This window comes from Numida meleagris, chromosome 1 (assembly GCF_002078875.1).
Source record: "Numida meleagris isolate 19003 breed g44 Domestic line chromosome 1, NumMel1.0, whole genome shotgun sequence".
NCBI classification, from domain to species: Eukaryota; Metazoa; Chordata; class Aves; order Galliformes; family Numididae; genus Numida; species Numida meleagris.
Genome location: NC_034409.1, coordinates 176,580,937 through 176,606,322, shown reverse-complemented (window position 1 = coordinate 176,606,322; position 25,386 = coordinate 176,580,937). Strand labels below are relative to the sequence as shown.

At 37.8% G+C, this 25,386-nt stretch overlaps 1 protein-coding gene across 1 annotated transcript in view; it reads right to left on the bottom strand.

Moving 5' to 3' along the window:
- XPO4 (exportin 4) overlaps positions 1 to 25,386 on the bottom strand; it is a 76,241-nt gene that overhangs the window by 9,134 nt on the left and 41,721 nt on the right. Inside the window, exons 7-22 of the mRNA XM_021379625.1 lie at positions 22,399 to 22,511; positions 19,822 to 19,979; positions 19,385 to 19,559; positions 15,075 to 15,251; positions 12,886 to 13,028; positions 12,627 to 12,772; positions 11,151 to 11,328; positions 9,951 to 10,110; positions 8,349 to 8,518; positions 7,234 to 7,408; positions 5,834 to 6,127; positions 4,775 to 4,955; positions 3,799 to 3,917; positions 2,754 to 2,884; positions 1,876 to 1,993; positions 993 to 1,085 (exon numbers count right to left, since the gene is read on the bottom strand). Of these exons, the coding sequence (XP_021235300.1) occupies positions 993 to 1,085; positions 1,876 to 1,993; positions 2,754 to 2,884; positions 3,799 to 3,917; positions 4,775 to 4,955; positions 5,834 to 6,127; positions 7,234 to 7,408; positions 8,349 to 8,518; positions 9,951 to 10,110; positions 11,151 to 11,328; positions 12,627 to 12,772; positions 12,886 to 13,028; positions 15,075 to 15,251; positions 19,385 to 19,559; positions 19,822 to 19,979; positions 22,399 to 22,511 (2,531 nt within the window). The remainder of the gene's footprint in view (positions 1 to 992; positions 1,086 to 1,875; positions 1,994 to 2,753; positions 2,885 to 3,798; positions 3,918 to 4,774; positions 4,956 to 5,833; positions 6,128 to 7,233; positions 7,409 to 8,348; positions 8,519 to 9,950; positions 10,111 to 11,150; positions 11,329 to 12,626; positions 12,773 to 12,885; positions 13,029 to 15,074; positions 15,252 to 19,384; positions 19,560 to 19,821; positions 19,980 to 22,398; positions 22,512 to 25,386) is intronic.

The window sequence follows — 25,386 nt, the reverse complement described above, 5'->3', positions numbered from 1 at the left end:
ACAAGGCAGCAGTCTAGCTAAGTGCTTCTGGGTCAGTAAAGAGGCAGGAAAGATGATGACATGGTGGGAGTTATTACCAGTCACCTTGGCAGCATGGATCGTGAAATAGTGGAGATCAGCATCCTTAAGAGAGTGAGGACAAAGGGCAGAAGTGTACTGACTCCAGACATCCTGAGAGCAGATTTCAGTTTATTCAGGAGACTGGTGGGTGAGATCCTGTGGAGTGCAGCTCTGAAGACCAACAAAACTGACAGGTTTGTTTTTTCAAGGCCAGCTGCTCTATTGCCTTTGAGAGACCATGGAGACTGGGTAAACTCTGATGGCTGTATGAAATCAAGTGTTGTGTCCATCTTCAAACTGTTAAATTGCATTTAACAGTTCGTATCCACCTGGAAGCCAGTTTTAATAGTGCCCAGGGGCCTTATACTGAGGTGTCTGGAATTGCAGTAGAAACAGACTAACTCCCAGCAACTATGCAGACTGGGAACTGAGAGTTTGAGAAGCAGTTCTGCTGAATAAAGAACCAGAGGTTCCCAGAGGACAGCGAGCTAAACAAATCAGCAGTGTGCCCTGCCAGAGATGAATGTTAGCAGCACACTGGACTGTGTTTACTATTTGTCTTTACAGAGCACTCATTGGTTTACACGTGGAATACTTTGTCCAGTCTTGGACTCTTCAATGTTGAAGAACATCGATGATTTAGAGGAGGGCCACCGAGATAGTCAGGCAGGTGCTGAAAGTACATTTGTTTTAAGGACAATAAGTCTTTCAACAGGCTGCTCAGATGCTCTAGACTACCTATCTTGGAAGGTTTAAAGACATGGTTGGAAAAAGCCCTGAGTGAGCCAATCTGACTTCAGTATTTAGCCCACTTTGAGCAAGAAGTTGGACTACAACCTGAACAATTCTACGATTTGCCAAATGCACAGTAATTAACCATTCTCCATTGCAAAGTGAGTGGTTTTCAGAGTTCTCAAGTGTTTAAATCATACCTGATGCAAACACACTAATGTGTAGAATGCTTCACCTGCTGCAGTTGTCATTTCTGTATTGTGCTTCTGAAGTACCAGCATATCAAAGACCATCTGAAATCACAAAACAAAAGCAGAGAAAGAATGAAAAAAAGCCTTCGTTCCTCAATTTTTAAAGTCTCCCACAGCTCACAGAAAGCCAAACCAGGAACAGATTAATAAGAATAATTTTAAAAAATTAAGTGGAAAATTTAGAGAAAAGGCAGATAGCCATGTTAACTTAAAGAAATAAAAAGATGAATACAATTATTTAAGGCGTTTCTCATACTCTTAGCTTAGCTGATCTAAGCTCTTAATGAGAAGTCCCTAGAAATCTGAATGTCAGATTGGTAACTGAATGTCAACTTGATTCGAAAACATAATATATTAAGCAAAACTGATCTACTGAAATTGGGAGACCAGAACATATGTTCCCCAGTCACTTTGTTTCTGATTATCTATGAGCTACAAGCTGGCTGCTACCAGATAAATTGGAAATTCAATGAAATAGAGTGAATGGTCCTTCAAGGAAACTGGCAAGAAAAAGCAAAATATACTGGGTACACTGAATAAAAGACAGCACTTTCCTTTCTTTGTTGTACCCAATTATGCTCACTTTAGTGTTCTAACCCTACATTCATTTCACACAATTCTGGCCGCTTTTTACTTGACACATGGCTCTGATCCTCTATGCTCTTCAACTGCAAGTTCTGTCTCTTGCTATTTGTGCGTGATGCTCATTAATCTAGTCTGACAGTGTCACTATTTGGCCTCTTGAAACTACCCGTATGCAACAAAACACCAAAAAAACAACCACAACACAACAACAAAAAGCCCACAAAGTAACACAAAACCGTTGTCTTACCTTAAGAAAGTGCCTTGTTGCTAGAAAGAGGGCTGAATCTGTTTCTTGTGCTTTTGCACACTGTTCTGCTAGCGGTGTTACAGCCTCCAGACAGAGCTGGCAAACCTCAGAACTCATTCTGATAACAAGCATTAAAGAATCAATGTTGGATTTCTGTGACATTGTGGCAAAACTTCCCTGCAGTGTCACTAGAAAACACTTAAATGCTTATATATTCCAAGATATTTTTTACAATAAAGCTGTTAATAAAGTAAAAAAATATAAGAAAGGGGAAAAAAGAACTCCATCTTTGATGCTTTCTTTTATTAGCTGCACACCCTGAAGTATCATAACCCTCTCTGACATAACATTTTCAGAAAGAGTCCCTTATGGTCAAGCTCATCTGTTTCTGACACGTGCCACAGATTAGTGAAAATGGTACTCCCGTTGTAAGAGGGAGAGCCCATTGGCAACCTGACAGGAAATGCTCTGGAGCCAGCCCAGGAGAACAGCAGCAGTGTTTTCTATTACCAGCTGAGGAACTAATTCAGGAACAGCTTTGGGATGCCAGCTGAAGGCTTATGAAGTTACACACTCTGAAGTGAAGTAATGGAGGAGGCAGGAATGGCTGCCAGAAAAAACTTACACGTTCAACCACTTAAATATGCATTCAAGCAACACGAGTCAGGAAATTCAGCTAATACTGGAATCCCAATAGACATTGCCATGAAATTCTCAGTCACTAGAAGGCATGGAAGAAGAGTTGATTATGGATATAGAATTGTAGGTACAGAAACTGATAGGAAAAGAAACAATGCAAAGAAGAAGAATCAAGAGTTAACACATCCTTATAAAAGCAGCTCAGACTTTTAAACACTCTCAAGCCCCATAAAGGATACGATGACATCCCTAACTCCAGTGAGTACATTAGGCTCTTAAAGAGGTCCTCTGGAAGTTGTGGAATTTTCTCAGGGAATATCTCACAGATGAAAGTTATTAGTTTGTAATATTGATTACACAGCGAAGGAAACTGTCAAAAGAAAACAAGATCATTTTAGAATCACACAGCATTATCCTGATGTTATTTCCAGCTGTACAAAGACACAAGTCTGACGCTTTGCACTGAAGACAAGACAATTATAGGCAACCACTTTAGTTATCAGTAGCTACAACTATACTAGCAAAAAGCACGGTGCAATAAAAGCAGACTGCTGCAGTTCACGCTGATGGCAGGTGTCCAGCATCTACTCCATACAAAGTTGTGGAGTTTTACTTCCATGTGAGTAAGTGTAGTCCTGGTGGGAGAAAGCCTTCCCAGCATTTGGAGTACAAGCTGGGTGCTCTGAGGGCACGTCCTTTGCCTTTGTTTCACCTAAAGTGCACGCAGCTCTCACGCTCAGCAGGTGCCACCAGATGAGAACCAAAGCATGTCAAGAGGAGACAACCGAGGTACACTTCAAAACTGTTCCCCTGATTGAGAGTAAATATTAGCACAGCGCAATCCAATGCAGTATTGCCATTCAGTTGTTCCGTATTTTGCTGTTGTACCAACAAGCTGCTGATGCCTATGACATGAAAGCAAGCAGTACTGCAAAAACAACTACAGAGTTGCTATTTGCTCCTGGACTTTTCTGGTGCTTCCTACCACGCTTCTGACAGCACCAGAAAAAGGATTCTACAGGCCACATGTGCAGGTTGGCTAACTGTTAACCTGCAGAGACTCACTTTTAGAGGAAAAGAGATTCGTTTAGGCCTTCCAAATACACATTTTTTCAGCTTTACATACTTCTTTTTAAAACAGTGTCTAGAATTAGAGGACAGTTATTTGCATTTTAAAAAGCCTAGAAAATTCAACTTAATAGAATGCAATTTAGAACTCATTTCTGGGGATTCGCTACTGTAAAGCTTTCATATTCTAGCAGTTACATGTAAAAACAGATTTACCTTCAGCAGATCCTGAGACATTAGAGGCAGAACTAGATTAACCCCATATAAGACAACATCTGCAGCTGATACAGTTCTATTTGTAGCTTGCCCGGGCTCATGTCCTCTAAATACTTCATCTGTAGCAAAGACAAAAAGCATGTTTTATAGAAGAGGAGGATTACGTATATTGAAGGAAGAGTCACATTACTATTGCCCTCTTCCGAAACAAAAACATGAGGCACTGTTTTAAAATAGAAATGTAGTGAGTAGAGGCTGCCACATCACTCTATATTTACACTCACTAGGACTAAGCATTTCATAATCACATGTACCAGATGGCATACTAAGCCAGAACACTTCAGATACTTTGAGAGTTCCCTTCCATTACAGAATCTTACAGTTATTTCTAATGATATCTGCTTCCTACTTGCACAAATACACTGAGCAAAGTATTACAAGCATTTATATGCTTTCTATAAATTTTTATAGAGTGTAAATTAATAACTCATATTTATATGAATTTTATAAATACAAAGATAAATCAATGGGGAAAGTTACTGAAGAAAACTCTGAAATACAGAATTTGACATGTTCCTCTGCTTCCTGTTACAATCTATATTTCCCAGCAACTGGAAGTGACCTTACTTTGGTCATTCTTGCGTTAAGTTAGCAGCAATTGTCAATGCATTTGATATCTGGGTATTACATTTAGGTAGTTTTCACAGTCCTTAGTTTCACAGCATTTTTTTTTTCTTTTAAACAGTATTTTCAGTGCATCTAACATCCAGTGTCAGACTCAAACAGAATGCATTAATAGCATTTAGTTGTCCATTCAATAGACAAAGCGTGCCTCTGGTTCTGTATTTGTGTTGCGCGTACATGACAAAACAAGGCAGATATGCTGACTTTTCACTTTACCTTGACTGAACACATGCCCAGTGTTTAATAGTTCAGAACACAAATTATGGCTCAGCAATTACCAAGTCCTCCATACCTGTATCACTGAAATCAATGAATTCTTTTGAAAGAAGATTAGTGAGAAGCTCCATAATAAGAAGGAGATCCTGGTACTGGTCTTCTTCTGCTGTAACATCTATCCGTTGTCGACCTAGATTATTCTTTGAATACACCTGGAGCAGAGTTAGGCAGGCCTCATACAAGTTCATGGCTTTGGCCTATGAAACATTGTTAGATAATAGTAAGAAAACTTCTACATGCCAAAAGTGACACACTTTGTTTTAAGACAGTACTACATGGTTGATGATACCTCAAGAATCAAATTTCATTTATACCATCCATTTTTGTAGCAACTGCACACAAACTCATCAATAAAACAGCCACTCTAAATACCGAGAACACTTGGAGCCATATATTTACGTGCTGTTGACAAAAGCATTATAACACTACTTTTGTCAATTCAAACGTACAAAAAAAAGGATATGCCCTATATCTCACTAGTCTCACCAACTGAAATTACCATTACTGACAAGATCCCAAAGGGACGCACTTTAGCTATCAAAGTTTGAAGCCATAAGACATTGCCCATGCAGACCCAGTTTGAGGTAGGCTTCTCCTAGATGCAAAATCAGAACTAGCCAACAGTACTGCAATATAAGTGGACTGTACTGACTCATTTTACCTGATAATTTCTCATTAACTGCTTGCTTAGGACCAAAGCAGCAGCATCTACAGCATGCATTTGTCACAGACAACAGTACTGGCATTTTGCTAGACAAGCCTTCAGAGAAGTATGATATGGTTAAATCAGCACTCAGTATAGTCTGCACTCTTGCCACCCATGACTAGTGATTAATGAGAGTTACATTTATTGCTATAAGAACAGTCTAGATATCCTGCTTTTGATCTTTGAGAATGTATGTTTTAAAACAAAGGAATTCCTCAAACAGATATGATCATACAGCATTTCTTTCTGTATAAACAGAATAGTGATGTGACCATACAGGGTTTCTTGCCATATAGAACATAGAAAACATTAGTTTGCAGCATTCACACACGAGTACACGCACACACTTCCCCCTGTTGGCTTATTTACCTCTCCAAGATAGCAAATTTGTTTATGTGCAACTTCAACAAAGACTTCTATTATGAGATTAACAGTCTCTGGTGTGTTTTTGTATACTTCCATTAATCCAATGCAATTATTAAGGAAGTCCATTAGGAAATTAAAGAGAATTGCTACATTATCAATCTGGGTAGCCTCAGCAATGCCACAGAGAGCTTCTAATGTAGCCGTGATTTCCTGTTTCACCTCCTCCTCTTGGCAGATCTGCTGAAAGTTTTCTTGGTTTATCACATTCAGGAATCGCTGCTGAAGTGGCTGAAGAACCTGAAATTTTTTTTTTAGAAAAGTCCCAGTAAGATGAGCATATTGTTACATGAATTAAATTTGAGGTTTCAGTAATTTAGCAAGCTCAGGGGTTGCTTTTAGCACAGCAGTACAAGAATCAATCACTTCCAGTTTGCCATTATGTTATTTTCTGTCACATCAGCATTGTCTGCAGTGACAGTGATTACTGATTCTCACCATTCATCATTGCCAGCAGGTTAGTTTCAAAATGAGCACCTCCATAAACATTAAACATTATTTTGTCATGTTTAAACAAATGAGGACTTTGAGTGACAGCATTTGATGCTTTTCCAGATTCAGTACTAGCAACAACAAAATTGTTGCAGGTCAGCGCTGAAAGCATTAATTAAGAATTATGTTCACCATTATCCTTGTCTCTCTCACAATCAGCCAGTGAGACTGCAGCTGTAACTAAACCAATCTGAACCAATTTAGAGATTTCCATAAAATAGCTAAATGTTTTTTCACCAATTAGTTCCAGTGCCTTATCATCTTACCTTCATTAATTTCGTAACTTTGCTAGTAAAAGAAGACTTCTCTGAAGATCAGTGTTTTTCAAACTTCAGAGCTAACGTGGTGCTCCATGACCACATTTCAGCTACTTTCAAGCACCAATCTTTCTGGCACTAAATATCTGAATATTAATAGAACCACGGCACAGAAGAGCTGATCAAGCTTCTTTATTTTTCTCATTAGCTTTACTTACTGTTATTAAGTGAATAAATGAAAAAGTCATAACCATCACCAAACTAAAACAAAGGGAAGAAATGGCACAGATCTGAGGAAAACTCTTAACCTTTATGATAGCATACTGTTATACCGGATTTCACAAATCCTCCAAGTACTTACTGGCTGTTTCTGTTTAGGTACTGATGGTACCTTAGGTACTTCTGGCAGCTCCAAGGTGCTATAAAACTATGGACGTTCAAAGAATCACTAAAAAAATTCATCAGTAATAGATTGTCAAAATCTAAAGATTCTGAATGGGCTAACTTTGCATCACCATGAAATGCCCAAAACCAACTTCAAACTCGAGGTGTACAACTTGTTAAAATGAAGGTAGCAGAAGCACCAAAATAGCTTACCTCTGTCCAGTATTGTTGCTTCATTTCTGTATCCATATGAGCAAAACCTCCTAAAACTAAAGCTTTCATTAGTGTTCTCTGCACAGAACTGGACAAATAGTGAAGAGGAGGGCTTCGCCTTGCAAATTGTTTAGCTAAATTCCACCAGTTTTCACACTGAATAACTAAGTTTGCCCTAGAAGAGGGAAAAACATTTTGATTAAAGACTTCCAAAAAAACTGTATGTTTGAACAGAGTGCATCAGGTTGCTAGCAGCTGTCGGAAGATTTTAATTTTCTTAATTGTATTTCCTTTATTGTAAGGCTCAATTGCCTTTTGATTTTCATCTTAATGTCTCAGCCCTAAAATTTCTTAAGTATATACTCTGAAAGTAGCTCAATTCATATGAGAGAAAAGCAGGAAAGTACTTTAGTTTTACACACATACGAACACACACGCAGTTAATGGATACATTGCATGGATTAAAAGCTTAGTCTCATTACGTCATGATAAAATAAGCAGTTTATTCCAAAACTAGCTCCTGAGGGTTTTATTCATTTATCTTTAAAGATAAAATTTCTCAAGCATTTAACTCCTAAAACTTCAGTCTTTTTACAGACTGAATGTGGGTTTGCATGTCAATTCACAAAAACAAGGCATTCTGGAATTTTCTGCTTCACAGTCCATAATATCGAAAAATCTCTAAAATTTCGCTGAACCCACCAAGCCCTTGATTATTTTTTTCTTTCAAGGTTTATAAAACACATTATACATAGGCTTAGCCAGTATCTGAACTCAATCTGACACAACTTGTTCGACCATGACCAACAACATGAAAATCCTTGCAATAAGAGTAGAGACCAGGAGAGTTTTCAGTTCTCACTGTTTACAAGTGAGGCACAAAGGTAGGGGAAGGAGAGTGCTCTGATAAAAAACAATGAAGTTTAGGTTTGTCAAATCTAGGTCTCACTCCTCACTTGGTCAGACATCTTTTTCTTCCATTTATAGTATGTTACTAAAGTAATTTGACTTACAGAGACATGAATAGAAAGTGCCCCATATCTGGATTACTTTGGCCAAAAAAATTTAAAGGAAGCAAAAGAAATTTTTTGACTTCCAGAGGTGTAGCAACTTACCGCTCTCTCCTTTCCACTAATGTTACTAGCAGTTGTACAGTATCATTTGCAAGGTCCTGCTCTGAACTCCACACTGCCAGGTTACTGATCACTTTTTCTAAAAGGTAACCCACAATCCACTGGGAACCCTCTGTATCAGCACCAAATGCTGTACTAAATGGCAGACTTATCTATAAGAAAAGCATTAAAATGAGTGAGATTTACAGAAGGCAGAACCCCAAAGTGTATGGTAATCAGTCAGCAAATTCTTTTCAGGCTGTCACTTCTTGCCTACTTATAATACACAAATGTTACACAGACAAAGGCAAAGAATACCCGTAACAGAAAAATCTTTGCCAAATTTAACTTCCAATTTTAAGCACAACACCTAAAAGAAAGAAAGGTTTCAACCTCATTGCAGTATCAGATTACATCTAACTTTTAATGCCACAGAAAGGTCAAAAGCTTTAAAAATTAACAGAAAGATCCAAACCAAACCGTCTCCCAAAAGCACACAACTTACAATGTGACAAAAGTAACTAGAAATAAACTTCGCTCTTGATCTAGGTTGAATATTTTAAGAACTTATTTTCATGTGCTTCCTTGAAACTGTCCACTTTCTTATCTTTAGAAAATAACGCTTGAGAGTGAAATCCAGGGATTTTGTAATATTTGCACAGGGGCTTCCTGTCAGCACACCACCACCATTTCTAATTTTAAAAATGTCCAAGCATAAGAGTTAAACAGAAGTGTTCAATCACTTCACATGCCAACATGTGTACATTTCCTAGATATTCTGTTTCATGCTCTCCAATTCCTCCCCAGCTATCTTTGCTTTACTGCAAGTACAAGTTGAATAATATAATTCAAATTAATTATGAGTCTTCGGTATCTCTGTCTTTGTTAAGGAGGGGCCTCCTGAAGCATTAGTATTCTTAGCTGCTTCGGTAGTGGAAAAAAGGGGAGGAGGAGAGGGCTTCCTTCCCAGAAGTTAGAGCCAACAGGATCTTCTCAGGATGGGAGGTCTCCATTAGCTAGCTGGATTGTAGTTAGTAGTATAAGCAACATCAGGATCAAGACCTAATCACGATTAGTGCTGTCCAAACATGATAAAATGTTGCCCTTCACAAAGAACACACCACAGAAATTATGATATTTACAATAATGACATACAAGAATGGGAAGAGGAGAGAAAGTAACATGATTTCAGCAGATGTCTAACATCTTGTGATGGTGTTAGACATGTAATTCAGAATCACGACCAGGTTACTCACTGAATCATCCATCAAGGGCAACCACTGTCTTAGAGATGAACTGTAAGAGCTGATGGAGCTTACAGAATTGCTGTGGTCAGTGAGCTTCACCCACTAAGCAGCCTGATAGCATGCTACGCTATTCTGTGATGCCACTGGCCACAAAAAACATACCAAGATGTGCAAGAAGGATCCCCTAACAACTTACATTTCTAATTAAAAAAACATCTGCTTTCAAACTTATTCCAAAGTAAACCCAATCCCATTTAATATTAAAATGCTTTATCTTAAAATAGCTACACTCACATCTATATTCACAAGATACAGTTGCTAATACTCACCAATGCATTCATAAAGGTTATATCCTTACCTGCTCATACAGTTTTTCATCTGCTAGGAGGTAAGTCTTTGCCCAACGCTTGAGGAACCATACAATATCTTTGCCCATCTGGGGGCTCAGAAGGTGCGTGAGATTTGCTCTTATTGCTCGAGATTCTACTTCTGACACTCTTAAAATAGCAGATAACAACCTGTAGGTTACAACATACAATGAGGATGTTGAGAGTGTTCTCTGGAGAAGAAAAACACTTATTTTTCATGAAATATAAAGGGAAGAACAAGATAACAAAATATTTTCACTCTAATGAAGTAGAGAGCACCTGAATTTATTGCTTCTTTAAATGTAAGGAGACAGGATAGAATGGCAAATATCCTCCAGGAAGTCAGAATATGCATTAAAAGATAAAGTGATTCTTTGATATCAAAAACACTGGAACAAAAGCAGCCTGACATGCATCCTGACAGCATGGGACTTCTCCCTTTCCAGCACCCAGCACCTTAGTTACAAACTGTGGCCTAATGGTGAAGCTTCAGTAACAAAACTACTGAAGAACTATAGAAACACCCAGATATTTCTTACTTTTAGTAGAAGTCTACTTTAGTAGACAAGCTCACTAAAGCTCTGGAAACTTATTGCTTAAGCTGCACATGTACAGAATGCATTTATATGGCCTACAATATGTTATCAAGATTTTTATCTGTTGCTTTAAAAACAAGATTTCAGTAATTTGAGCCATTGCATGGACTTTCTGTAACAAACAGATCAGAGTCAGGTTTTCAGCAGATATAGAGTTTTTTTAATTTGTTTTAATAAGTAGCTCATGTCCTCCATTACAACTATTAGGTCATCAATCTAGTCATTTTGGCCATCCCAGCTCAAATGACTTATCTGTTTTGATGCCATATTCTCGCTCATCCCCTCAGTCCTCCCCCTGGATCACCCTGACTTGAAATATAACCTGTAATCATCACTCTTCCTTTCTTTACCATTAAAAAAATACACTTAATCTTTTCTGTCTTTTCTTTTAGAGTGCTTTCTTAATATGTCTGTTATAAAACCATTCTTATAAGTTATTTACCCTTACTTTAAAACTAGTTAAAAGAGACACTTGATTTCTAATGTCCAGTGTTTTGCATATGACTTTTTACTTTTTCAGTTCATGGAATTCCATTCGTGTTCTTACTTTTTCCTCTGAAAAAGCATTTGACGTAACACATGATACATTCTTACCTAATTACAGAATCGGTTCTGTTGTACCCTGGGATGGAAGAGGCCTTTTCTCCTGGAGATCCCAGAATTTGAAGTGTTGTATTGATGTCAACCTCAGTTGAATGTTTAATGGAATATTCCATGACTTCTGGAGGTATTAGCGGAGTCTCTCCCTGAGTATCATTAGCCAAGAGGTAGCCTTACATTAAAGAAAGAAAGAGTGATCACAACTTTCTACCCTAGGTTAATTTATAGCTTTTTAATGAGAGCGTCCATTGTCTTAAATGCAGACATCATACCAGAACCAAATGTTTATACAAACCCTGACTAATACTGTTTAAAAATGTACCATTAACTTCAGAATCCTTAAAACCATTCTGCAGAGAAGAACCTAATGTGACAGTAAACAAATACTGAAAATAAACCATCAGATTAAGTAATAAAAATAAGATGGGGAGAAGTTTTACTTCATGAGGGAGTACTACAGCCAATTCAGCTACTGGGAAAAAAATATATACATTTTGTAGTCACTGCTTTCTCCATTCAGTTAAGTGATAAAAATAAACATTTGATTTTACAGCTTCCCTACTGAGTCCATCTCATTTGGGGCTTCTGCTCTGCTAACATTTCAAATCTCCTTGAGACTTTCAGATAAGAAACTTCATAATAGAAAGTTTTCCCTGCATAGCAACAGCAGATCAGGTCAAGCAGGGGTTTTCACAATACTCTAGTGTCAGGACAATTAATATTAATTCCAGATTCAGTCAGAGTTTTCATTGTCTGATCTCATCACCATCTGAACTATGAATACAAGCTTCATCCCACAGTGATATAAAAATATTATAAACACATTTATGCTAACATCTGAGAGCAAGTTAAACATCAGCCATTCAAAAAGACTCCACAAAGTATTTCATAAAGTGTACATTTCTTCTAATGAAATACAGATACTATCTTAGCTTGTGTTACATTTTGCAAACAGATGTAAGATAATTCCACCTAAAAATCAAAAATGAAAAGGTTCTTAAAGTTCCCTGAAATAGCAAAATGCCAGGACACGGATGAACAGCCCTGATGGATTCTGGAGCTTACTTGATTCTTTGCACCACCAGGTAATATTGCTATCCAGATCTCACGTGGATTCCCTCACAAAGCCACGTGAGCCCCAGACAACATAACTGAAACCACAAACAGATTTTAATTCTTTGACTAGGTTGACTGGTAACATCTCAGAAGTCTACAATAAAATTATTTATGGGAATTTCCAAAGGATATACCTGACGTAAAGATGTCATTAATCTTTTAAAGATCACTTCTGTGTTACTGCAGACAAATGAAAGCGAGACAAAGACTTTGCAGGCAGCCTAAGATGAAAGAATTGTAAGCACTATATACAGTCATTTACCAGCGACCTATGTGCAAGGATTTTTCTTTCCTGAGATGTTGCAGCTGCAATAGCAATACCAGAATAAGCACTACTTAACACTGTTCACTAACCTGTGACTAAAATAAGCCAATGAATATCCTCATACAGGTCATCAAGCACTTTATTGTCAATTGAGCCTGATGCTGGTGAGGCAAGCAACTGCTGCTGATGTCTTTGCAACTGACCATGGAGCCTTGTCACTCGGTCTTCCAGTAAGCTGTGGACAAACCAGAATAAAACAACTTTATTGTTTTTAAATTGTTTCAGCAAAGCCAAGCCTTTCCAATTACACAAATCTATTCATTTGCATTCATGGCTATGGTTCTGTACCTTGTAAGAAGAGGTATACAGTGTTCTGCAGCAATTCTTCCTAGCATGCCAACACTGGCCAGCTGGTCACAGAACTGGTCTCTGTCGTCTTCCTGCAGTTCACTTATTTCTTCTTCTTCCCGAGAGGCCACACCATTGGCAGTCTGGTGTTTTATCAACAAAAATAGAAGCAACCAATTCATGTTACGTTCTCTACAATTCATCACCACTGGACTTCTCTACATTATTTTGGCTGTTATGTCACAGAATTGCAACAGACTCATACTAAATTAGATGCAGAAGAGATAAACAGAAGAGTAAATAAGGCTTTATATTGTTTTGAAATAATCATTTAACAAATTTATCATGAAACAGCAAATCCAGTTTGTCGTATATTTGCTGCCATTTTCAATAGTACTCTCAAGTCAAAAGAATCACTGCTAGTGAAAAGAGTCAAAGATAAAAATTATGCAAACTGATGCTCATTAATAGGATAAGAGCAGACTGGACAGTAGCAAAACAGTTTCTTTAATCACACCCATAAATAAGCTTTGCCAAGCAGCCACTGCTATAGGTACCGTATACCAATGCACTGAATGACTCTGGCTCATAGAGATGGTCTGCAAACCCAGCGTCAGGGGACTGCTAAAACACATGTGGCTGTGGATTTCACATCACATATGTAATCAGGCCAGGAACCATTTGAAACACTGAGACTTCCACGCTTTGTCCTGTTCATTAGCCAAATACACTCTTCCTCTGAGATCGTACTTAAATCACGAAAGAGGAAATATTTTTCAAGATGAAATGAAAATCACCTCTTTCAGAAGTTGCACTATTTGATTTCTCAAAGCTTATCTTGATTATAAGACTACCAAAATAATTACAAGACTATTTTCTTGAGGAGATGAGTCATATGTAGAAATTACACATCAATGTTACAAGTGTTTTTAAGAAATCCCTTGAAGAATGACAGAATTTACACAAATAACAAATTCAAGTACAAGTGATGGAGAAAGCTATCATTCTGCATTGTTTCTGCAAAGGCTCTGGAAAATTAAATCCAGACACAATTTCTTACCTAAAGTGGCTTTAACCCATATTTTCTTTATCTAACCCACCAAATCATTCTCATTTAGCAACTTCAAAGTCGCAGCTGTTTACTAAAGAGTGAGTCTGGTCTTAGGGCAGAGATTGAAAGTTCCTGTTACTGCTTTGATATCGAACAAGAAGCATTCTGAAATGCCAGCTGTGGCTTTTAAAAGGTTACCCATGGGATAAATGACTTATCTCACAGAATGACATGAATTAACCTGTGGATACAAGCTATGTCAAGACCGCCTGATATGAATCCAAAGTTCTCTTGTGGAATATTTGTCTCTGTTTTGGCACTGTTATTACCATCTGTTACATAGCGAGAGATCAGAATTAGGTTTTATACAATGATTTTCAGAATGAGGTATCTCAAGTATTTTTGCACAGCATCAATTTAAGCTTATGTAGTTATTGCATCAAAACTCTGCAATAATTAATTCAGCATCTACATCCAAGTTTCAGTGCCACAATCTATTTCCGTGATATCCATACTCCTGGCAAAGAGGTTAACTTGCTTTCTCCCTAAAAGGTCCAGGAACTAGTTAAGTTAATTCTGGGTTTTCCCTCTAGAAGAGTCACCTATAAAAATTCAATAGGGAACTCATGTACGATTTTATCCAAGAGAACATAATATTTCATGTTTCTTCCAGTCTGAGCACAGTTATTCTGTATTTTCCTGCATATTTATGCATGTCGATTACACTACAGACAAAAGATAACAAAAACAGAAAAGGCTTCCAGTGTCACTGAAGATTTTAACTGTGACTCCAGCCAACAGAAGGACAGTCAAAGGTTTGGTCATTCCATCCACAGCAAGGATCAGTAGGATGCAGGTCAAGTTAAGTAACAGTTTTTGGGTTGGTTGTTTTTTGTTTGTTTTTAAAGGTATTTTCCATCTTCGTATTCCTTTATTTGCTTTTCATAATGAGAGAGGTAGACTGGAAAAAGATCTATGAGTAGCAAACTCATTCAGCAATTTTTTCTTGTCTCCAGTCAAAGTCACAAGCAGTAATTCTACACTAGCTCCTTTGAGCTACATAATGAAGTACAAAACAAAAAAAACATGGGTTAATTGTGATATATTATCACCAAGAACTACTAGAATAAGGGCTTACCAAATTCCTTGTACCATCAGGAGCAGCTAGATGGCACTGAATGTAAGAATTAAAGACCTGAACAGCATGTTGGGTAAAGAAACCTTTATGGAAATGTTTGTCATCTTGTACCAAAGTAAGCCAAGATTCCAGCAACTTATCATATGCTTCCATATATACCATGTCATCTTTATCAAGCTGCAAAGAGAAGAAAGAAACAAAACAAAAATCTTACTCCTAAACTACATCAGAGGAACATATTCATACTCATTATTATTACTCATTATTTAACAGATGTCCTTCTAATTTTGAAACAATTAAAAAAAATCACAAAACCTTTTCAAGGATAGTCATAAATAAATCAGAAAGAATTGAAGCAATGCATCAATAAACATCAGTGCTGCTTTGTCAGGCTTCAAAAATCTGTTGGTGTTTAGTTATTCCTTTTCATCTGCTGTTCAAAACAAAACTATCTTAAGTTAAGCCTTTAGTGCATAATTACCTAAATACAGTCACTACCAGGCTCCCTCTACAATGATTCCAACCATCTCAGCTCATTTTAGAAACAAGTAATTGAGCAATTTCTGTTTAATTAATTAGACAAACAGAACAAGTGCATATAGATTAATATTATTTCAAAAATAGTGGAATACAAGAGAGAGAAGGGATTACAGCTCCATTATGGAAGTAACTGTTATGACTGCATACATTAGAGAAATCCCACTACAGGTAGTCTATTTTGATGGTACACAATGTCTCCTTCTACTCTTTTTCTCCTTCACAGAACTCCATAGAATAAGTCTGCACCTCCAATTGCTTAGTGCATTCTAACTGCTATTCATATAAATGCACTCAAATCGGAAGGAAATTCACATCTGGAACACAAAACCCCTGGGTTACAGGCAAGCTAAAGAACCCAGCTAGCAAATGGATTGTTTCTTTTTTAAAAGGACATTTAATGCACTTTCTCCGCCACACTTCATGCAAAAATTAAACTTCAGTAAATACCACCAACTGCAAGTAATTTAAATATGAATACATGGATAGATTTGCTTGTGCTGCAGGACTTTTCTTGCCTCTAAAAAGTCTTCTCAACTTTTATCCAACAAGATTGCTCACAAAAGTTACTTTGAGATAGCAAAGCTTAGTAAAAGGATTTCTTGATGAAATACTGAGATACTAAAGGCCTCAGTCATGTTCCACACAGAAGAATTCCTGACTTTCAGTGAAGTTACAAACATAGCTGCATGAACAGACAAAGAAAGGGAAAACATTGGCTGGACGACTGACTAAGGGAAAATGCCACGTTGTAAGCACTTCTAGATACCTTCACAGCATCTTTCTGTAACTGCAAGTAGTTGAATTTACAGAAGCTAAAATATGGGATACTGATGCAAGTCTGAAAACAAAAGCTGAAAATGAAGAGAGAGACCAAACTGTATTCAATGCTAACATAAAAAAAATTATGACCCACACAATGCGACTTTTTAAAATTTAGCTGAAGTACATTCATTGAATCATGGAACATTTTGACTTGAATGTTATATAACTTACATACAACTAATAACCTAGAAGAATCTAGAGCCTAATGCAGTAAATAATGTCCTTTAACTAGTGACAAAGCAACTCAGATTTAATTAATTTGAGAAGGTAATATCATACAAAAATGCTGTTAACACCTGATGATATTTTCCTAAGGAAGTCAGGACAAGTAAGTGCCTCTGCTGAGTAGGTGTCTAAGTAGCAGAAAGAGCTTGCCCATCTTGAACAAGTGTGATCACAAAGGAATCTTACTAAAATTCACAATCCTTGTTTCAGATTAATGATTCAGCTGACAGGCTACAGCTGAGATACCAAAAATGTGGCACATGCAGATTAAGTGACAAGCTGCAGACTGAGGAGCATTTCTGATAGATCCAAGAGAAGCAATGGCAGGGCCCAGTTCAGGACTCAAGACGTTCAGGAGAGGTAAGGTGCAACCAGTAAGGCCAGTGCTTAAATTCTCATGGGTGGGCAAGGTGAACTCCTACTTCTTCCTTCATAGACTGCAGACCAACCCTCAGCACAGCTGAAGCTTGCTGTTCTCCAGCCGCATAGCTACTCAGGCAGATGTTTCAACTTCCCTCAACAGCCAGGTAAGCACAAAACAACATCTGAACATGGTGTTTGGATTGTGTTTTCCTCTCTCCCCCCCTCCCTTGGTTGAATATCAATATTAGCAACAGCAGCAAGTACTGTCAGCAACAGCTTCTGATTCTGTGCCAAGACGCATATTGCTTTGAAGTGGTTTGCACATTACAGCTGGGGACCTCCTGACTTTGACAGTTTCAGTAGCAGGCTTCTGGCTAAGCTGATCCCCTGCGTCTTTCGAGGTGTCTCCAACGTTTGTACAGGCTGTTCTGCTGGCAGAAATATGGGAAAAACAGCTTGTCTCACCAGCAAGGCTTTACTGGGTACACTTGCCTGCGTTATGCTGCATTTTAGAATTCTGACGAGCTGCAGGAATACTATCTTAGGATTCTACTGAGTCCAAAACACATGGTTTTCTATTTTTCATCAGTAACTCTTAATTGCACATGAGCTCACAGAGCGCATCACTATAGGGAAACTCAGCAAGAAGCTTAGGATAGAATGTTGACCACAGCTGGGACTTCCTCAGCTAAAAGATTGCTCTCAGGGATGCAAACCAGTCTTTCCACAGTGCATAGTATCACTGCACCAAATTTAAGTGAACAACAGCTTGAAATTCTCTGCAGTGCATCTTATTGCTGACATGCTGTTCAGGTATAGGAATTATTTTTGAAGTCCCAACACCCCACAGTTCCGTAACCATTCTGGAGATCAGAGAAACAACATGAAGTTTACATCTCAACTTCACATCTGTTACACCTATGATACAATGAAGCGATGAACGTGCAACTTTCCCACAGCATGATTTGAAAATTCTCTCTTTAAAGGAAAAATCTTGAACATTCTCATTTCTGATGTTGCTGGATCTGATAACACTAAAGGATAACACTGAAAAGATTGCCTTCAGCAAAAACAATGGGATGATTTAAATGTAGGCAGCCATCGCTCAGTAGGCATCAGCAGTCAGTCATCTCTAAAACAAACCTGTGTACCAACAGTGGTACACGCTACCACAGGCTTCTGCTGGGACCAGAAGAGCTGAGCTGGCAGCTCGCACCGAGCGCTCCTGTGGTTAAAAATCACGGTTGCAAATTCAAGCTCTCAAGAAACAAGAGGCCAACTGAGGAAATGTACATCCTCTAGCCCCCATCATTTAAATGATAGCTATCTGTGGTTTTGCAGAACCTTTCTGTAATGGTTCAAGGGCTTCCAGTCCAAGTGGGAACTGGGCCAGAAGTATTACATTTTAACCTTGCAGTGTTAAAGACAGTCTAATGCACTGCAACCAACGCTCATGTTAACACACCTGTGATCTTCAGTAAAGAAACACGTCTGCCAACTTTATAACTAAATACTTCCGTAATTATTTTCAAACTCAAGTATTAAGCCTGGTCAAAATAGAGATCTCAAAAAAAAATTATTTTTAACGCTAACAGCAAAAAACTGGCTGGTACCTTGATAGTTTCATTTAAAAATAACTAACTACCCCATGTAAATACTCAGGTGCAAGATCTGCCTTAATTCTTATGGGCTTTTTACAATATGTTCCATCCCCTGAGATGTTTTTATTTTAATGCAATTTCTGGAAGGAGAAGACTTACCCTTATCCCAACTGATCTTTAATGTTACAACCAAAGTTTGGTAGAACAGAAAAAAGTCTTCTGAATTACAGATTCGTACACAGAATTATTGCTTGAGTCACGTCAGTAATGCAGGGATGACTTAAACTGTTCAGTATTGGGTTAACAACAGACCTTAACAGCTATATTCACTTAAAGCAGAAGTTCCTGCCTGTAGAATCGCAACAGTGTAAATTTCAGTCTGTCCATTTGCTCAGGTTGTCATTTTAGGCTCTTGTGTCTGTAACAAGTTCATTATCTACGACACTTTTCAGAGAAGTCCAACTAGAGCAATTCAGCAGCATTACAAGACTTTCCTACTTTTTTAATGTACCTGTTCTTTTAAAAATGAAAATATGAAGCAGTGCTTTAAATTAATAGTTGGAAAGATGCAGAGTGTGCAGTTCCGTGTTATGTTATTTATAGCAAAAGTAAAATTATCTCAGATGTGATTTCAGTAATATCTAGAACAAAAGCACTGAATTTCACAATACTTAACAACAAAACAGCCAAATTCTCATTCCTTATTACAAGGAGAAAGAAACAAAAAAGACTGTCTATTTGTTGAGAACGGATACTTACCACTTCTTCCAAGGCAGCACTTCTTCCAAAAGAACAAGTGAGATGGGCGAGGCAGTTAACAAATGAAGAGAAAAGTTCATTTGGAATGGCAGTTAAAATATTGCGAGGAAATACAGTTATCAGGTTGCTGATAATACTGGAAATTCCAACTGCTTCAGAGTCTTCTATTTCAATTCTATAGATAGAAATAAGAGTTAATTTTCCGCCATTAAGAAAAATGCTAAAAGCCGATTGATTCTGTCGATTCCTTTCAAATTAATACATCTATTTAAGAAGCACCTACTTTAAGATGCAGTTTTTAAATTTCAAGAATCCAACAGTAAAGACAGATTATACTCAGAAATAAGCACGCCATAACAGTTCTCCACAAACACACACTGCACTCTGAACTAAAGCTTAAAAGATGTCATCTAAATTTAGAGAGCAGGCATACATACCCATTGATAGTATTCAGTAATCCCTCAATGAAGTGTGCCAGGTAATCAACTTGTGAACCTTCGTCAGGAAAGACGGAGCCATGCAGAGATGCCAGCTGTGCCAGACACTGTAATGAATCTTGGGCCATATCTGTATCTTCTCTGATTTTTCGGTGTACCTTTCAGGAAGTGAGATAGTTAGCAATACATGGAAAATAGGATGTTCTTACAACAGTCACATGGCTCTCAATCCAAAAGAGCACACACCAAAAAAAGCTTATTATAACTTCTATGATTCTATTCAGCCTGAAATGCAAGGGTTCCTACAGCTCCCTAAAGCACAGCAAATGACAAGACTGTGGCTTGGTTCGCACAGTCGCAAGCCTCCAACTAACTCGCTGAAACTAGCGTTTAGTTAATCTTACCTACATTTTGAAAATTGAACTCTGCACCGAACGTTATATCTTAAAGAGAGAAACAGATGCCAGCCAGTCAGACATACTGCTCCTGCTAAAAACAGCAATAATGACAGTCATCTCTATTATGCTAACTATGCCTAGGCTACGGAGTCTTGCTAAAGTTAGTCAACAAGTTCAATCAAGATTATATAGATGCTTCTTCAGCAGAGGTAAACATTGAAGACAGACGAAAATGAATGCATCACTTCCTTGGCAACACCCTTACATTATACAAGGCCAAGTCATCTTCTCTCATTTCTGCGGCATGTTACATCACTACTTCTGCTGGTAAGACACTCAAATCTGCTAATATTTCAGTGACTGTATTCTCACAGCCTTACTTCAGTTATCAACTAGGGATTTTTAAGAGTTTTCTTAAGCTCCCTCTCCCATCTTTTCATGTAAGTTTTACTTAAAAAATATAGGGTAGCTTCCCATCCCCCCCAATACAAATTTATTCAAATTACAAATAACATAAAAGTATAGTTAAGACAATGGCCATTTTTGGTGTTATAGTTTCAGCTTCACCCAATTTGCAACCAGCTAACCTCTGCAAGATCAATCTGCTAGGTGAAACAAGCCCTGAAACAGAAATACCCCTTCTAACATGCGTCCCACACTACGTTGAGATCAGAAGAGAAGGCTTCCTCTTTAACATGGCAGTCTTGCCAAGTTTTGCAAGGTTATTAAAATTTCTTAGATCAGATATATGCATATGAACGACCACCATTCACTCACATCACTTCAAATAGCAATCTAATACCACCAGCCTCAAGCGTGGCGAATCAGGAATCTAAAACCAAAACTGACAGCGCACTGCCCTGGCTAGCCTTCATTCAAAAATAATCAAACCCAGATCTGTCATGGTTGCTATTAAATAAAATACAAATGCATCAAAACAATTCTGCATGTTATTTAAAACAAAACCCTTATCACAAGTAAATACTGGTCTCATAAACTAGCTAAAGAGAGAGATTTAACTCGGGCAGCTTCGTATTATTAAACGGGGAAGGGTTAACATGTAAACCAAAAAGTTATTTGCATGTGGAGGTTCACAGCTGACAGTAGCAACTGTCTGGATAGCCTGGACAGCTGTTCCGATTGTGAGTAGCTGCTCAGAGTTCTGCCAGTGATTTTTTCACCTTTTCAGAACTGCTGGAACAGAAAAACTTTCTGTTAAAAAAAATTACCAAAGTGTCCCACCAAGTATGGACATGTATCCAAACACGTATCAGACAACTCAAGCACCACAGGAGATCGCCATTTACTTCCTCTAGTAAAAGCTTTGTTCCCGCTTTGAACACACTGCTTCTCTGCTTTGCAAGAACAAGGTAGCCTGAGAATGCTGAATCCTCAGGTCCCCAGAGATTAAACACAAAATAAGATAGCACAGTAAGCTAATTTGTAAGCCAATACATGTTGCTGCTGCGGCAATTCCTAACTGAACAAAGACTACTGACTTCTCTCCCCAAAACTGGGGGGAAGAAAGCAACATTACTTACAGAGTTTAAATATCAGACTTCTTTTTAAATGATAGGACGTGAATATGGCATTCCCTCTCCCCGTTTCACTTCTTCCTCCTCACTCCTAACTTAATCTCTTTTGATTTAGCTTGTTTGGACTCATCTTGTGCTGGGGTAGGAATTGCAGAATTCTGCATGCAGAACTGGCTAGAACACTGCAATTACATTACTAATTTTCAGCTGTTCTCTTGAGCAAATGTTCTAATATCAGCAAATAACCGCACACCCTCTTCACTTGATTTTTTTTTTTTGAGAGCTGTTACACCTTATCTGAAAGACATACTTTATCACTGCTTACAATGCTTGGTTTCATTTAATGAATATATTTCCCAAAGCACTAAACATAACAAAGCTTATAACTATTGATCAACTATTACTTGATAACTATATACTTTTTATTTCAGTTAACAGTTATCAATTTAAGGCAATTTATAGGCAAAACATATCTGGTAACCTAATAAAAACACAGTAATTCTGTTCACTTCAACAAATCAGCTGAAGTTAAGGGAATCAGTCCTACCTGATGCAAAAGGAAGGATCCAACAACAAAGCTTTAAAACAGGAAGGAGCTGCTTTCCCTGTGGTCTGGACTATGAAAGTTGAAGAATGAAACTTACTGTAAAGAAAAGCTCCATAACTCTGCTGTCCAGGAGGGTCTCACGCCAGGATTCTGTTGGCTTTAGCATCACATTTTGTGACGATTCAAACATAGCTATATAATGTCTGCCCAGTTATCTGGTGTCAAGGTCAACAATAACATTCCTACTTGGCTTTAAAAAAATCCTAGATACAACAGGATCCATTCAGAAAGAATGTAATGGAAACAAACTTTAAGCCTCTTCACATACACAGCATAATTCATGCATGAGGCCAAGGAATAAAAGGTATTAAGTATTGAAAAAAAGAATGCTCCAGGAATGTTAGATAACAGTTTGATCATAATTATGAGACATACCATAGTGATATGATCACTTTGATAACCAGGGTGTCTAATGTGACACAGCGAGAAGGGAAAAAAGCAACCGCAATTAACAGGTGTTAAAATTTATGCAAAATGGGAAATCATTTCCTAAAAAATTTTCCTGGCAGCTTTTAAAAAGGCCTTATGACAGCTAAAGATAGCCCATTGAAATCTATATCCTATTTTTCTAAATAGCCAAATATGCGTCCCAGAACACAGATATGTTAGCCTTGCATTAATCGACATTTTTCATCATGCTGTAAAGAACAAAAGCATAAGGCACCACAAGGTATTGCCACAGCGAACACATGCTTGTATGAGACCCACGTATAAAAGTGCCCACTCTGCAGTGAAGCTATGACTTTCCTGCACTCCTTCCAGCTATTACCATACATTCTGGTGTGATTTAGCTTCTATGAAATTCTGCCAGTGCTCCAGTAAAGAAAAACAACAGAGATGTGAGCAAAACCACTTAAACAAGCATGTGGCATTCTTTGTCAGTCTGATCACAGACAGGCATTTATCAAAGGCTTTTGAAAGTCCTTCCTTCTGACACCCCTCAAAACAAAGAGCAGTAGAAGTTATGTTTTCATTTGTCTTTTGAAAGCCTTTCGCTGCCCCCTCTGATCCCTTTGTAACCCAACATCAGAATAAAGTACAGCATGCTCAACTGCATAAAACTGATCATGAACACGTCTGTAGTGTAAAGTCTATGTATTATAAAAAAAGGTATTATAAAAAAAGGATATCAAAAGGTATTTACTTATACCTCTGAATGAAAATAAATTTTCACAATAGTATCACAAAGGAAAGAAAGCAGGCCCCTTGGAATTCGATGAGCTTTAAGAGAACAATACATAAAGCAAACATCTAGTTTCATACAAAGCATTGTGATGCAAGGCAGGAGGCACAATGTTAGGTCCTCTGTGTTCTGCCAAGACCAGGAGTTCACAATAACTGCAGAGCAGTTCCAAAAAAGCCACTTTCTCTGTGGCACAGCACACTGCAATGCAGGAGAACAATCGTGGATTTTCATTAGCACAAAACCAAAAACAAGACAAGCCACCTTTTCCACAATTTTCAAAACTAACAATGTGTGTTGAACAATACCAGATTTACATTATTTCATTTCAGGCAGGGTCAATTTAAAAAAAAATAATAATAAAATCAGAGTTGGGTATTTTACTCCCATCTGAAATGGAAACGTCATGTAGGTGATCAGAAAAGCTTCAGTTCTTCCAGATAAAAACAAAATTTATCATGTGCATCCTTTATCAGGAGTAATATTACAAGTTAAAACTAATCTACAGCTCTGGCACTTTAAATTATGGGTTTTTTTCCCCCTTTTCATTTGGAATATTTTATTTACAAGACCATTCTTGAATTCTTTATTTACAAGACTGTTCTTTGCCTTAACTCTCCAATGTAAGACTGGCATCAGTACCAAAAGATTATTGATTGATTATCAGTCTCTGAAAATCAACTTGCTCATCACTTGTTTGGGTTCCCAGAGGGGCCCAGCTACATACCACTTTTGACGTGGAATGGAAGAAGGGCCGATTTGCTGTCGGTATTTTAACAAGCCTCAGTATTTAGTGGCCCTATCCTGTTATTTTTAGTTCCATTTCTCATGCTAATAGACTGATGACACATCTGACAATAGTAATCTGTGGGTAAAATATCTGTTCATTAAATAACACAAATTATACCTGCACCTATTACTGAGATTTTACATCCATCTTCCGTCCCACACCAGGTGGATGCAAACACGAACATAAGCTGGGTGTGGAGACGCTTTCTGCCATGAAGTATCAGAACTTCAGCCCTAATAACAGCAGCCGAGATGCGTCAAACCTGAAAAAAATGGCACTGAATTACCTAGTACATGATATGGGTGTGTATAGGAGAAGTGCCATCTTCATAATCAAAAAAATGAATTAACGTGTACCAAGCTCCACTGAAAAGAGCAGGAATGTAACTAGCTGCCTTCCAGTCTGATAAACCTTGATGTTCCTTGATTAGGGCCTAGAGAGGAAGAGGAGATGACAATAGCGTTTAAGATGGATGTTCTTTTGTCTCTGGTGAAATTCACATATGTAGGCATTAGCACTATGTTTGGGTTTTGTTTCACAAACATGAGAAAAAAAAAATGTGTTTTAAAAGAAGTCTAACTTACAGTTAATACAAAAAGATCTGTATGTTTCTCACTGGAACATATTAAAAGAATGAAATGAAAAGTTAAAAAAAAAAAACTGTGTAATTTTCTTCACGCTCTTTGCCTCCCTTCCAGGAGGAGACTGATGAGTGAATGTGAGTATTGATATATTTCATAACCTAAGGTAGCCATGGAGGATTATAGTACTTCAAGACATCTCACAAATTCTAACATTTGCAAGTGGCTCCCAAAGTTCTAGGTTCTCTTCATTCTCCATGAGAGGCAAGGCAAGGCTTGCCCTGCCACCATGAAGGTCTTTAGGAACTCAAAACCCAAAGCTAAGCATTCTGCCAGACTCCAGTCCACAAATTTGTCCACAGCAGTAAAGAACTCAGAAATGGAGGGAAAACTAATGGAATGACAAGGACTTTAAGTTATTCCAATTGCTTTACCTTTGTTGTCTGGAACATTTCCGGAGAGCTTTATATC